Source organism: Microtus ochrogaster, chromosome 1 (assembly GCF_000317375.1).
Source record: "Microtus ochrogaster isolate Prairie Vole_2 chromosome 1, MicOch1.0, whole genome shotgun sequence".
Lineage (NCBI taxonomy): Eukaryota > Metazoa > Chordata > Mammalia > Rodentia > Cricetidae > Microtus > Microtus ochrogaster.
In genome coordinates this window covers 58,091,402-58,105,500 of record NC_022009.1, presented here as the reverse complement: position 1 = coordinate 58,105,500, position 14,099 = coordinate 58,091,402, and the positions used below count along the sequence as shown (strand labels likewise).

General features: G+C 42.8%; 1 protein-coding gene across 1 annotated transcript in view; it reads left to right on the top strand.

The window, feature by feature from the left end:
- Nucleotides 1-235: 235 nt before the first annotated feature.
- Nucleotides 236-14,099, top strand: part of Psma6 (proteasome subunit alpha 6) — a 19,101-nt gene continuing 5,237 nt past the window's right edge. Inside the window, exons 1-5 of the mRNA XM_005343724.2 lie at nucleotides 236-471; nucleotides 8,065-8,159; nucleotides 8,587-8,668; nucleotides 10,662-10,817; nucleotides 12,775-12,953. Coding sequence (XP_005343781.1) covers nucleotides 396-471; nucleotides 8,065-8,159; nucleotides 8,587-8,668; nucleotides 10,662-10,817; nucleotides 12,775-12,953 — 588 coding nt within the window. The 5' untranslated portion in view covers nucleotides 236-395. The remainder of the gene's footprint in view (nucleotides 472-8,064; nucleotides 8,160-8,586; nucleotides 8,669-10,661; nucleotides 10,818-12,774; nucleotides 12,954-14,099) is intronic.

The following is a 14,099-nucleotide window of genomic DNA, read 5'->3' as shown; positions in this document are numbered from 1 at the left end:
GGCGCCCGAACGGTCGGCGGTTGCGTTGTTGATCACACGGTCTCCTGAGGTCACTGGAGGTCACAGATAGGCAAATCACTACTGCGGACCCCTAGAAAACTTCCTCCTTTGGCCAATTTACTCTCTAGAAAGCCCTAACGGCCGCGACCCAGAGCCACTCGCTGGACAGCACACCGGAGAGCGGCCACGGGCTCCGGGCCCCGCCCACTTAGAGGCGGGGCTTCGGGACTCGCCCCTCCCCTCCCGGAATCAGCGCGGGTCCCCTGAGAGGCAAACCAGAGCGGAAGCCCCTCGGTCGGTGCTCCGGAAACAGTAGCCATTACTTCCGTGAGGGACTTTTGTGCCTGGGGTGTGTGCTACGGGGTGCATTTTGTGTTTGAAATAGGGGGTACGCCATGTCCCGTGGGTCCAGCGCCGGTTTTGACCGCCACATTACTATTTTCTCTCCCGAGGGCCGACTCTACCAAGTAGGTGAGTGAACCGGGGCCGCCGGTGGGACACCCGAATTGCTCTGTCATGCTTCGGCCTGGAGCGAGCAGACGCGGCCCAAGCAGAGTCTGGGGCTAGAGGCAGGGCCCGGACCAGGAAAGGAGAAGGATCGAGGTCGGGTTCCATCTCGTATTCCCATCCCCGTCTGCAAGCGGACTTTTAGGCCGAAACCGAAGGGCCTCACTGTCCAGACACAAAGAGTTAGGTCGTGCCCTGCAGTGCCTGCCTCCGGCTTCCGGAGTCCCCTTCGCTCAGCGGCTCCCAGCCTTCCTAACGCTGCGACCCTTTAACACAGTTCCTCATGTTGTGGTGATCCGCAACCATAAAATTAGTTTTGTTGCTGCTTCAGAACTGTAACTTTGCTACGTTTATGAAACGTAATGTAAATATGTCTGTGTTCTCGATGGTTTTAGGCGACCCCTGTGAAATAGGTCGTTGGACCCCAAAGGAATCGTGACCCTCATGTTGAGAACCGCTGCCTTAGCTCCATCCTACCTGGAGCCCGAGTCTTCGCTGAGAGCGATTGGTTCCTTACCCAGCCATCTAAAATGCAACCCCTTCTCCCCTTTTGGCTTTCTTTGTGGTCAGTTCTATACAAGCATGCAAAGCCTTACCCGACAGACACTACTGCTTCTGAAAAAGGGATAAATGTCACTCGCCCCTAATGAAGCTCACAGCTTAAAGATGTGGAGCCGAACGGATAAAGAGAGAGGAGTGCAATCTTTGCAGAGTTCAAAACTGCGCGCTAATAATAATTTTACCCGTCTCTAGGAACGCCCTGTACTTTTGAAGCTCGATCTAGTGAAGGCACAGTGTTAATCTTTACTGAAAGAACAGCTTTAATAGAAACCTGAACTGTCGGTTACTGTGTGTAACAGTAGATTTTGGTAAATTGAGATCGTGGCAGGGTTTAGGTAAGGATTATAGGACAGACTTATAAACTCTTGCCACAGAAAATTTAGTGTCAGTAGGGCCTGATGCACATCTGGTCCATGATAGTTTTATTCTGGAGTAAGTCATTTATCTCAGTGTCTTGGCAAGGAGAATGTACTACCTTGGTTGACAAGCCTAGAGTTGGCCTGTACATGGAATTCTACACCTACACATCGAGAAGTCAGGTTAAAGAAGGTGGCCTGCTGTACAGTGTAGCTACATCCATTGTATGTGGTGTGGCAAAGGCCATCAGCGTTTAAGTAATTCTGTAACCCACTTAATCCACCTCATTTGAAGGTTGTGATACGTAGTGGTGTCCCGATCAGGGACTTTTTTTTTTTTTTTGGTTTTTCGAGACAGAGTTTCTCTGTGGCTTTGGAGCCTGTCCTGGAACTAGCTCTGTAGACCAGGCTGGTCTCGAACTCACAGAGATCCACCTGCCTCTGCCTCCCGAGTGCTGGGATCAGGGACTTTTTTTAATGTTTTATTTCTGAGTTTCAGAGAATTTTTTGTGTATTAGATTATTGTTGTTTGAAGTGTTGTTTTTGTTTTTAAGTTAACAGAAAAAGCCACACTTGAACTTGTATCTTGTTTCTGTAAACTGCTTTGTAGAAACTGGCCATCAAGCAGTCTTCAGTGCTTCCTGAGTTTGGTGGATAGAAAGGCAGCGTTTCGTGACATTTTAGTAGGACTCATGAGAGAAGATGGAGCTGAGAGCAAGTTTAATAGGAGACAGTGGTTTTAATCGGTGGCTCGCTGGATAACGTTCCCTTTGTTATTCAGGACGTCAGTTAGGCCTTGTGGAGAAAAAGAAAGTGAAAGAGTAGTCTGAGCAAGCAATGCAGAGTGCAGGCCTCGCAGCTGAGCCTGGGTTACAGTATTGCCTGTGCTCCATGCTAGCTAGCCTGGGCAACTATATAATCTTTGCTCAATTTGTGTTTGCAAAATTGGCCTAATAGTTCCTCCTCTTGTGGTTGTTGTGAGGATTAAATAAGGCAATCCTTATAGATCACTTAGTGTGAGCATTTGGTATGACAGAATGCCTATTCTTTGGCTTTAAAAAGAAAAAGTCTGTTAAATTGGGATCTCTATAGATAAGTAGTCCCTTTCTTTAGGTCCAGCCTTGCTTAGTTTGCTGGTGAAATATGTGTGACCATCCACAGTACTGTAAGTGCTGTGTATCAGGTTCAACTACGGACTCCCTCAAAGACACAACATCTAAGAGCTATAAAAATACAAACTGTTAACCTAGACAGCTGAAGAATAATATAACCATTTGGAGTGATGGTAAGGGAAGTAAGGATTGATAGAATGTTCCTCATTTGCCAAAGTTTAAGACTCGAAAGTCCCATAAGGGATTCGGAGTAGTGTTTGCCTAGCATGCCTGAGCATCTGTATTTATTCCCAACACCAAAATAAATACATAGCAGTAATGAAGGTATACATTTAAATTACAGTTCTAAGTATGAATAAAAACAGGATCTGTAATTTTAACAGTAGCAGAAGAAAGAATTTTAAAAAAATAACACCTTGGTAACTATTGAATCTTTTTCTTTAGATCTTAAAATAATTTTTAAAAGTACATTTTATGTATTTTGTATGTGCAGAGGTCAGAGGACAACCTAGGAGTCAGTTCTCTCCTCCTACCGTGTAGATCCTGGGAATCAAATCAGGGTGTCCTGCTACTAGCAGGTGTCTTTACCTCCTGAACAAGCTGTCTGTCTGGCCCTGAAATATTTTCCCCTAAATATTTATTTTGCAAATAGTGTGTGTTGTGTGTGCGCATGCGTGTACTTGTGCGCCTGCCGAACATGGGTGCTAGGAACCAAATGTCCTCTGCAAGACCAATACACTCTTAACTCTTGAAACATCTCTCTAGCCTCTGAAAATTTTTTTAACATGTGTGCAGATTGTGTTTGTGTGCAAACGTGTTAGGAATTGTAAAACATAGATTTAAAGTTTGATTTTTTTTTAATGATGTTGCCTTAATTGTCTCTTTGAGTGTTCATGTGCACATCAGAGGGCGAGTTGTGGGAGTTGGTTCTCTCCACCTGTGGGTCTCAGGTTGTCCTTTGTGGTTGTGTATCCCACAACTCCCTGAGCCATCTCTCTGGCCCTGAAGTGTTTTCTCTTAATGTGTTAATTGCATTTGTTAAGAATTATAGAGCTCCTTGCTTTAAAATTTCACTTAAGGTTTGGGATGTAACTCAGTGGTTATCGCACCTGAGAAAAACATGGAGTCGGGTAAGAGAGAGGAGAGTGTTCAGTGTGTGTGTGTGTGTGTGTGTGTGTGTGTGTGTACATGTTTACACCAAAAAAGCTATAGGCTCACATTGTTATATTTTCAAATCTCATATTCTCCTATGCCAGTACAAAGCACCCACTCTTGAGGATCACCGCTTTTATAGATGACCCATGCTTCCTGATTGTGTAGCCTTAAAACTTTGGGAAACAGCAGAATGTCTCTTCTTTTTTGTTGTTTTTAGAGGTTTATTTTATTTCTAATTGTGTGTGTGTCTGTGTCTTTGCTGCGCGTGCATGGATGCTGGGAACTGAGCCTGGGTCCTCTGGAAGAGTAATAACATATTAACTGCTGAGCCATCGCTCCAGTTTCTCATCTTTTTTTTATAATCAAACTTTACAGGCTGTTTCGATCTTTCATCTTAATTTTCCAACTCTTGTTTATCTAGGAAGAAGAAATTAAATTTATATTCCCAAATTCAGTATAGCGTTTAAAACAAAAGTGTGGGTGGAAAGAGTCTTACATTGTGTTGCTAATTATTAGCACCTCAGAATCACTTGTATATGCTTTGTGAGGCCCAGTGTGTGTCCAAAAGGGGATGTGCTTCTCTGCTGTATGCTGGCCTACGCTGAGCCATTCATTACCTGATATGCTTCTTATCCTGGATTTCTGATATAATAGACATAGTACCTTCTATAGTTGGCCTGTTCTCCTCTAATGTTACATAAATGAAAAGTTGACGGAGTGGTAGAAATTGTAGGAAATAAGCAAATTGTAAGAGGTTAATATGGGAAAAGTCCTTATATTTAGAACAGTTGTTTGCTAATCCTGTTATTTGTAAGGAAGGAATTTATATCTTTTATTTTTAAGATTTGTTTGTCTGGCAGTGGTGGTGCATGCCCTTAATCCCAGCACTTGGGAGGCAAAAGCAGGAAGATCTCTGAGTTCAAGGTCTACAGAGCAAGTTCCAAAACATCCAGGACTACACAGAGAAACCCTATCTCAAAAAAAAAAAAAGCCCCACCAATTTTTTTAAAAAATTATGTATATTAGTGTTTGCATACATGTATGCGTATGCGACATATACTTTGGGGTACTTGCAGATCCCAGATGAAGGCAGGAATCCCTTGGGACTGGAGTTCAGGGAGTTGTGGCTGCATTATTGGTTCTGGGAACCAAGACCAGGTCCTCTGCAATAGCAACAATTGCTTATAACCACTGAACCATCTTTCCATCCCAACAATTTGCATCTTAATAACTTTTTTTATATTGAACACAGAACTACTGTGTTTGGCAGTTTGTGTGTGTGTGTGTAGTGGGGAGGAGACAGGGCTGTGTGTGCACACGGCGAAGTGCGTATGCTAGGTGCACACTCCAAGTCAGAAGACATCAGAGACCTTGCTCTTCCAGCCTACCTAGTCCTTTGAACAGCGAACAGGGACTCTCACTGAACCTAGAAACCTAGAAGGAGGCTGGCTACCAGCAATCTCCAGTGAGCCTCCCGTCATCCACCACTTACACATACATGCTCAGGGTTTATAGGCATGTGACCGTGCCTGGCTTCCTATGTGAGTGCTGGATGTTTGAATTCAGTTCTCATGCTTACACAGCAAACACTCCTTCCCGCTGAGTCATCTTCCTTGCCCAGGTTTGATTTGGTTTTTCAGTTTGGAGAGGAGTGGTGTGGGGGTCAGAGAACAACTTGCAGAAGTTACTCCTTCCTACCTTACAGAATCTGGGGCTCAAACTCAGGTTATCAGGCTTAGTCCAAAGTATTTCACTTGCTGAACCATCTTGAGGGTCTTGGTGGGTTTTTTTGTTTTTGTTTTGAGACAGGGTTTTGCTGTGTATCTGAGCATGGCTTTGAATTTGAGACAGTTCTTTTGCCTTAGGCTCCCCAGGGCTGAGATTATAGGCATGCACCACCAAACATGGCCAAAGACTATTTTTTAATGTGTAAAAAATGACGGGCTGGGGTTCAAAAAAAAAAAAAGTAGGGTCAGATGTGTTTTTGCATATGATTTCAGGACTAGCCAGGGCTATATAGATTCTGCCTCCAAAATAAAATACAGACCAAAATAAATAGCCAAGCATGATAGGTGTTTTGTGTTTGTAATCTTGTAGTTCCAGCTGTGGTGTGGCAGAGACGGGCAGATGATCTCTGAGACTTGCTGGCTAGCCATCCATACTTTGCAAGCTCCAGACCAGGGAGAAACCCTATCTCAAAAAACAAGGTGGACATCCCTGAGGAATGAAGGACACCTAAGGTTGTCCTCTGGCCATCACACATGTGTGCAGGAGTCCTGCACACAGACACAAAGGATTGAATAATTTGAGTATGGGTATGTGCGTGAGTGTGCCCATGGAGTACAGAACAGGGCATCAGATCTTCTGTAGCTGGAATTAAAGGAAGCTGTGAGCAACCTGGTAGGGGTGCTGGGAACCGAACTCAGGTCCTCTCTAACACGTCCAGTCTGCACTAACGTCCACTTAATAGATTTTTCTGGATGATTGTTTCATTGTTTGAAATAGTCTTGTTATTGACCAATATGTCCTTGGGCCTTTTTCAACTTTAGTACCAGAATTCTAGGCCAAGGCTACCACCACCAACTTCTTTTGGTAAATTTTTATATTTCTGATACTGTGGTTTTCCTTTTTAAATTTTTTATTACTTTGTGTGTGGGTGCATGTGCCACAGTGCTCTCAGTGGTGTTCAAGTACAGCTTTTGAGGAGCTGGTTCTTTCCTTCTGCATTATTATGTCAGTTCTGTGCGCTGACCTCGAGTCAGTAGTCCCCCTAGTTAGGTTCCTGCTGCTGATAGAACAGCTTGGAAAGGAGCAAGTCCATGCTGCTCACACCTCTCAGTCAGTCATCCCTGAAGAAGGAACCTGGAGGCAGGGACTGAAACAGAAGCCATGGAGGAGCACGGGATACTTGTGTTTCTTATCCTGTTCATTTATGGATGCTCTGTCTGGTCCTCAGAGCCAGTGTCCAGAGTAACACTTAAAGAAGATTTTGACATTGTCTACTATGTAGCAAAATTTAAGCTACAGCTGAGATTAAAAATAATTTTTAAATTATCTTCTAAGCCAAGTGATGGCACACACCATCAATCCCAGCACTCTGGAGGCAGAGACAGGCAGATCTCTGTGAGTTTGATGTCATCCTGATCTACAGAGTGAATTCCAGGACAGACAGGACTACACAGAGAAAACCTGTCTCAAAAAAGAAAAAAAATCTATCTTCCATATTTTCTGTATTATCATAGGAAATGATAGTCTTATTTCTAACCTTATCCCCCGAAAGACCATCCTTGTCAAGTAAACTATGTGATACCCGTGTGTGTGGTTTCCATCTTGAGGCCTGTTTTTAAAAACAATGCATTGGCAGTGGCTAGAAGTACACAATCTGAAGTTGCAATAAACCAAAGAACCCTGTAGACTGTTATAAAAATTACAACATTTTCTTTCCATTTTTGAGACAGGATATCATTTATGTAGCCCTGGCTGGCCGGGTCTATGCTGGGATCAAACTTCAACTGATAGACAGAGTATCAACATGAAATAGAATAGCAATTAAAACTGTATGTGGTTTTAGTTATTGACCAAAAATTAACAGAAGTATTAAATCTTTAGAGCAGCTAATGTTGACCTAGGCATACCAGGCTTGGTCTAATTAATGCCCATAAAACATTTTGAAGTGCTGAGATATGTTAAGATCTGCTGTGGTAAAGTTAGAGTAAGACTGTCCGAATTTGGTGCTTGATCCCAATGAAAATTCCATAAAATAAAGTTGGAAGAAATGGAACTGGTTTGACTGATTAATTGGCGTTTTTATTGTTTTGGCTTTACTTTCCATGGTTGGTATTCCATGCTCATATAGTGTAACCTCATTCTTTTAATGATAATTTGTTAATTAAGAATCGATTATAAATTTTATCCCACCTTAGCCAGACATGGTGGCACATGCTTTTAACCCCAGCACTCAGGAGGTCCAGGCCAGCCAGAGCTGCATAATGAGATCCTGTCTCAAAAATGGAAAGAAAATTTGTTGTTATTATTATTATTATTGTTGTTGTTGTTTTTCAAGACAGGGTTTCTCTGGTAGGCCTGTCTGTCCTGGAACTTACTCTGTAGATCAGGCTGGCCTTGAACTCACAGAATTCTGTCTGCCTCTAAGGTGTGTGCCACCATGCCCAACTCTACTTTTTTTTTTTTTTTAAAGACAGAGTCTCTAGTATCTCAGGCTGGCCTCAAACTCCCCCTTACCTTGAATTTCTGATCTTCTGTTTTCACCAGATGCTGGCGTTTTAGTCCCCACAGTCAGACTGACCCAGTACTTGTGTACACTGAGCCACATCCCAGCCCCTAAAATAACTAAACCTGTTTTGTATTTGCAGAATATGCTTTTAAGGCTATTAACCAGGGTGGACTCACATCTGTGGCTGTCAGAGGAAAAGACTGTGCAGTAATTGTCACACAGAAGAAAGTACCCGTAAGTAGTTAGCCCAGGCAGTTGATTGCTACGTGTTAACATCTAAGAATTCTTTGTGATTTTGAACAACATTCCATTACTACCTATTCACATTAGCAGTGTTCCTGGTCATTCAAGAACCATTGAGCAGCTGAAGATGGGTCGGCTGAGTAGATAGAAGTATAAACTCTGTGGTGTAATTATAATAAATGCAATGAGATATCAAAGTCCTTTGTTTTCTGGACTTTTAACCCACAGAAAACATCTAGCAGAAGCATCTCTACCCTGTTTTTCAAGATTGGTTTTAACTGTAAAATGAACAGAATATACGTCTCATAACTTGTACTTGACAGTTTATTATTGCAATTCTATACTGTTAGTTTTTCATAACCGCACAGAAGCCTGTGGACCTTAAATCGAAATGTTTGTGATTTATTTTGTTCTTTAGGACAAATTACTGGATTCCAGCACAGTGACCCACTTGTTCAAGATAACCGAGAACATCGGCTGTGTGATGACTGGGATGACAGGTAACTGACCAGCTGCCTTCTTGGGAATACAGGCCTGATGTTATTCCATCATAATTACATTTGTGTTTGTTTGTTTTGGCATTTATTTATTGATTGTGTGTGGGGTGCACATGCGGTGGCGTGTGTGAGGTCAGAGGGTGCCCTGTGAAAGTCGGCCTTGTCTGCCATGTGGGTTCTGAGGATGGAACTCAAGTCATCAACTCTATAGCAAACGCCCTTCCCTGCTGAGCCATCTTGCAGCCCTGTCTTTTGTGTTTTAAAGATCCTTTAGTGTCTGAGTTGTAGTGTTGCTAGTAGACACTGTCTTCCACGGTGAGTATTAACTTGTGTTTCCACAAGTGTGCTTACTTGTGCGGATGTCTGTGGAGGCCAGAGGTGTCTTCCCACCACTCTCCACCTCAGTATTCAAGACAAGATCTCTCCCCAAATCTGGATCTGTCTGTTTCAACTAGACTGTGTGGCTAGCATGCCCCTCCCCCAGCCCCAGGGTTACAGGTGGGTACTCGGGACCCAAACGTTGGTCCTTGTGCTTGTACAGAACTGGACCCACTGAGCTGAGGCCCCAGAGTCCAGTATCAATATTTTAAGGCTATAATGAATTTATTGGTTGCTTGTTCAGTTAGTTTAGTTGACTCATTATGGTTATTTAGTTGACCGAGTGGCTTTTTGATTAGAGGGGCTTGTTTGTTTATCTGTCTGAGATAGAGTCTGGAACTCACCAGTGGTTCTCATCCTGCCTAATGCTGTGACCCTTTAATACAGTTCCTTTTGCTGTGGTGACCCCAACCCATAAAATTATTTTCATTGCTATTTCTTAATTGTTATTTTGCTACTATTATGAATTGTAATGCAAATACCTGTTTTCTGATGGTCTTAGGCAACCCCTGTGAAAGGGTTGCTCTACAGCCCTCCCAGAGGGCTTGATACCCACAGGTTGAACCACTTGAGTAGACCAAGCTGCTCCTGCCTGCTGAATGCTGGGATTAAAACCTGTGCCACTATGCCTGGCTGGCTGGTTGGGTTTTTGAGACAGTGTCTTGCAGTATAGCCCAGTCTACTTCATATTCAATAATTATGCCCAGCCTACTAAGTGCTGCTAATACAGGAGTGGCTTGTGAGCTATTTTGAAATCTTAAGTATAATGGGATTAGGTCTTTATGCTGCTGATAGGTAAGCTGGACCCATCTTAGATACTGTATTTCAGATGTGGTTAGTAATTTTTTTTTTTCAAGACAGGGTTTCTCTGTGGTTTTGGAGCCTGTCCTGGAACTAGCTCTTGTAGACCAGGCTGGTCTCGAACTCACAGAGATCCGCCTGCCTCTGCCTCCCAAGTGCTGGGATTAAAGGCTTGTGCCACCACCACCTGGCCTAAAATAAATCTTTTAAAAATAGTATTTCCATTGAAACCTTTTTAAAAAGCCTATTTTTTAGAGTAACTAGACTTTTATTATTACCTAAGTATTTGTACACATAAGCCATGGAGTGTGTGCAGAGGACAGAGGACAACTGTGGTAGTTGGCTCTCTTCTTCCACACTGAGTCCCAGGGATCAGACTCAGAGTCATCAGGCTTGGTGGCAAGCCCTTTCTCTGCAGCTTTGGAGCCTGTCCTGGAACTAGCTCTTGTAGATCAGGCTGGCCTCAAACTCACAGAGATCCATCTGCTCTGCCTCCCGAGTGCTGGGATTAAAGGCGTGCGCCACTGCCGCCCGGCTAATTTATTACATTTTTGTAGACGCTGTTTTGTCTGCTGGTGAAAGACTTGGTGTAAAAGAGCAATATGGTATATAAGTTTAGCTCCATGTTTTAATCTCCTTTCTTACATGCCAAGTTACTCGATGTTCATTATCACAGGAAAAAGCCACTGTGGACCCTTTGTTCTTCTATAATTGCATTTGAAATAAACATACAGATATTTATAGTGAAGAAATAGGCTTTCACGTTCATTCTGTGCTTCTGAAGTGGTAAATCTTGGGGTTTTGTTTATCCATGAAGCTGACAGCAGATCCCAGGTACAGAGGGCACGCTATGAGGCAGCTAACTGGAAATACAAGTATGGCTATGAGATTCCTGTGGACATGCTGTGTAAAAGAATCGCGGATATTTCTCAGGTCTACACACAGAATGCGGAGATGAGGCCGCTCGGTTGTTGTAAGTATGCTCAGAAGTCTTCTGAAGAGTTGAGATGTAATTGTCTTTAAAGCGTGTAGACGGAGACTGAGACCACACTTGGGTTCTGAACGTGTAGTTTGAAACTAAAGCTTTGAGTTCTGTTTAGAATATGTGACGTGGAACAGCCAAGTCCCCATTTTACTAGGCTTTTGTAATGGGGGTTCTTCTGTGATTCCAGGTTATGAATTCTGTGAAAATTTTGAAGGCATCTTAACAGTGTCGATGCTGCTTTTGGTCATGGGATAAAGAATTGGGATAACACATAGCCTTACAGCTTATGTTTGTGTATCTAATTTAAATTTTTTGTTTGGTTGGCTTTTTGAGGTAGGGTTTCTCTGTAACAGAGCCCTGACTGTCCTGGAACTCACTCTGTGGACCAGGCTGGCCTCAATCTCACACAGATCTGCCTGTCTGCCTCCCAAGTGCTGGGATTAAAGGCACGTTCATTGAGGAAAAGTAACATTTATTGATCTTTAAATTTAATGGTTTTTAAACTCACCTGACAATCTCAATGCATATTTGGTTTTTGTTTGTTTGTTTGTTTTTGTTTTTCAAGGCAAGGTTTCTCTATGTGGCTCAGGCTGGCCTCAAACCCGAATCCACTTGCCTCTGCCTCCAGAGTGCTGGGATTAAAGGCATGCACCACTACTGCCTGGCGTCATATTTGTTTCTTGGCATCATTCATTAATGAAAATTTAATGTTCCAGTCCCCTGACCTTCATGTGTGTGTGGTACTGGGCTTCAGACCAGGGCTGCGTTTGCTGGGCAAGTGCTCTACCACAGAACTATAGACCTAGCTCTGAGAATTAAGTGTAATGTTTCTTTTTAGCAAATGATTCTGTTGACCTTTTTAACATTATTTCTTCTTTAATTTCTTATTTTCTTCATGTGTGGTGTTTTGCCTGCATGTATTTCTGTGCACCCTGTGATGGGCTGTGGAGGCTAGAAGAGAGGGTGTCAGATCCCTGGAACTAGAGTTAAAATGGCTGTAGGCTGCCACGGGGTTGCTGGGAATTGAACCCTGATTCTCTGGAAGAGCACCCAGTGTTCCTTTAACTGCTGAGCTGTCTCTCCAGTTCCTAATTTCATCCCTGTCCCTCCTTTAACTCTTGAGTTTGAGTAGCTCAAGCATGCATCAAATTTGTGATCCCCAACTCAGCCTCTTAAGTGTTAGCATACAGGTATGGTGGCTCCTAGTGCTCTCCCTACTCAGTTTCTTTTGTTCATGCTCCTCTGTTGATCCCTTAAATGTTGTTGCTTCTCAGTCTTTATTCTCGGGCCTTCTCCTTTGGTCTCTGGTTAATGTCACCCTTGAGTGGCTTCACTTACTTTCTTCTTTCCTCTATGCCAGTCGCTCACCTGGTTTCTTACCCCACCCTCCCATCTCTCAGGCCCTGTGACACCGGGTCCCTACTGCTTACATGCATCCTCAGCTTCCCCTCGTAGTCTTACCTTCCTGGTCGTCTGGTTTTGCCTCAGAGTCTCATTCCCTCCTCTCCTGTCATTCTCTCACTGTCATATTGCCATTATTTTTCAGCTAATTTATTTCTTCTGTCCCTTTCTTTTTTAATCTGTCCTCTGTATCCATGAATTATTCTAAAAATGAATTTTGATTATTACAGCAAAGAAAGGGATCTGAGGAGACTGGTGATGACATGGGCTCTGGTCTTTTTACTAAGCTTCTTAACATGGCCAATAAAACATTGAGCCTGTTTAAAACAGCAACAGACTGATAGATTGGTCCTTTTCCAAAACAGCAGCTTACCTGTTACCTGATCTGACAGTGGTTGTAAAGTTAGATTTTAATGGTTTGAGAAAATACATGAGCCTAAAATTAGTGTCCAAATAATGATTAACTATAACTGTGTGGTGATACCAAGAAAGGAAATGTCTTTGTAGGACAGTGTAACCTGTTTCTTTGGAACCTTCTTTTCAGGTATGATTTTAATTGGTATCGATGAAGAACAAGGCCCTCAGGTGTACAAGTGTGACCCGGCAGGCTACTACTGCGGCTTTAAAGCCACCGCAGCCGGCGTCAAACAGACAGAGTCCACCAGCTTCCTCGAAAAAAAAGTGAAGAAGAAATTTGATTGGACATTTGAACAAACAGTGGAAGTAAGTTAGCCAAAAGGAGTTGAATTTTTTTTTACTGCTATAGAAGAGTAAGCATTGTTGTGTTATTGATAGTCTATAAAAGCTATTTCTTAGTTGGGTGGTGCTGGTGCATGCCTTTAATTCCAGCACTTTGGAGACAGAGGCAGGAGAATCTCTGTGAGTTCAAGCCAGCTTTGACTGCAAAGAGAGTTCTAGGACAGCCAGAGCCATTACACAGAGAAACCGTGTCTTGAAAAAAACAAAAGAGAAAGGGGGGGCTATTAATGATGTCACAAGATCCAAATTTGTTAGCTTAATGGTACAATTCATATCATCTGGCTGACATTGGGGGAAAAGGGGATGCTTTTATTCATTTCCTATCTTAGTTTGTAATGGAATTTAAACAATATCCAACAAACACATAATAAAATAAGAATCAAGACTCAAAGACTGGCGGCTTAATATGATTAACAGACTCAAATTGAGTTTAAATTTTCTGGATTAAAAAACTAAAAAGACTTAAGATTTGCTTTGTTAATATTTTTGTGTGTATACATGCATGTGTGTGTGTGTTTGAGTGTGCCACGACACTCATGGAAGCCAGGACCAACTTGCAGGGTCAGTTCTTTTCTGCCATAAGGGTTCGAGATTGAACTCAAGTTGTTAAATTTGGCAGCTGGCACCCTTACTCACGGAGCTATCTTACTGGTCCAGTAGTAATAATTATTTTTAGGGTCCTAAATAAAAGCAGCTACAAACCAAGTTCTTGGAGAGCAGATTGTTCTCTAGTAAAGGAATATGTGCTCAGAGGGCTGGGAAGAGAGCTCAGTCAGAAAAGTGCTCAGCATGTAAACTGGGGATCTTGTCTCACCCTGATTCTGCTTGTGCCTGTAGACGTGAGGGCCCACGTGGTCAGTTGAGACCCTGTCTCCAGTGTTATCCTCTGACTCTACACACTCTACACTTTTTCAACTTTTATAACATGGATGTGTTTTTGTACACCAGTAGTCCCAATTTGGGGGAGGCAGAAGCAAGAGGATCGTGATAAGTTTGAGGCCAGCCTGGTCTACATGAGTTCCAGACTAACTAGTCAGGGCTCCAAACAAAGACCTGTTCTCAAAACAGACAAATTTTTTTTTGTTTTTTGGGTTTTTTTTTTTTTTTTTT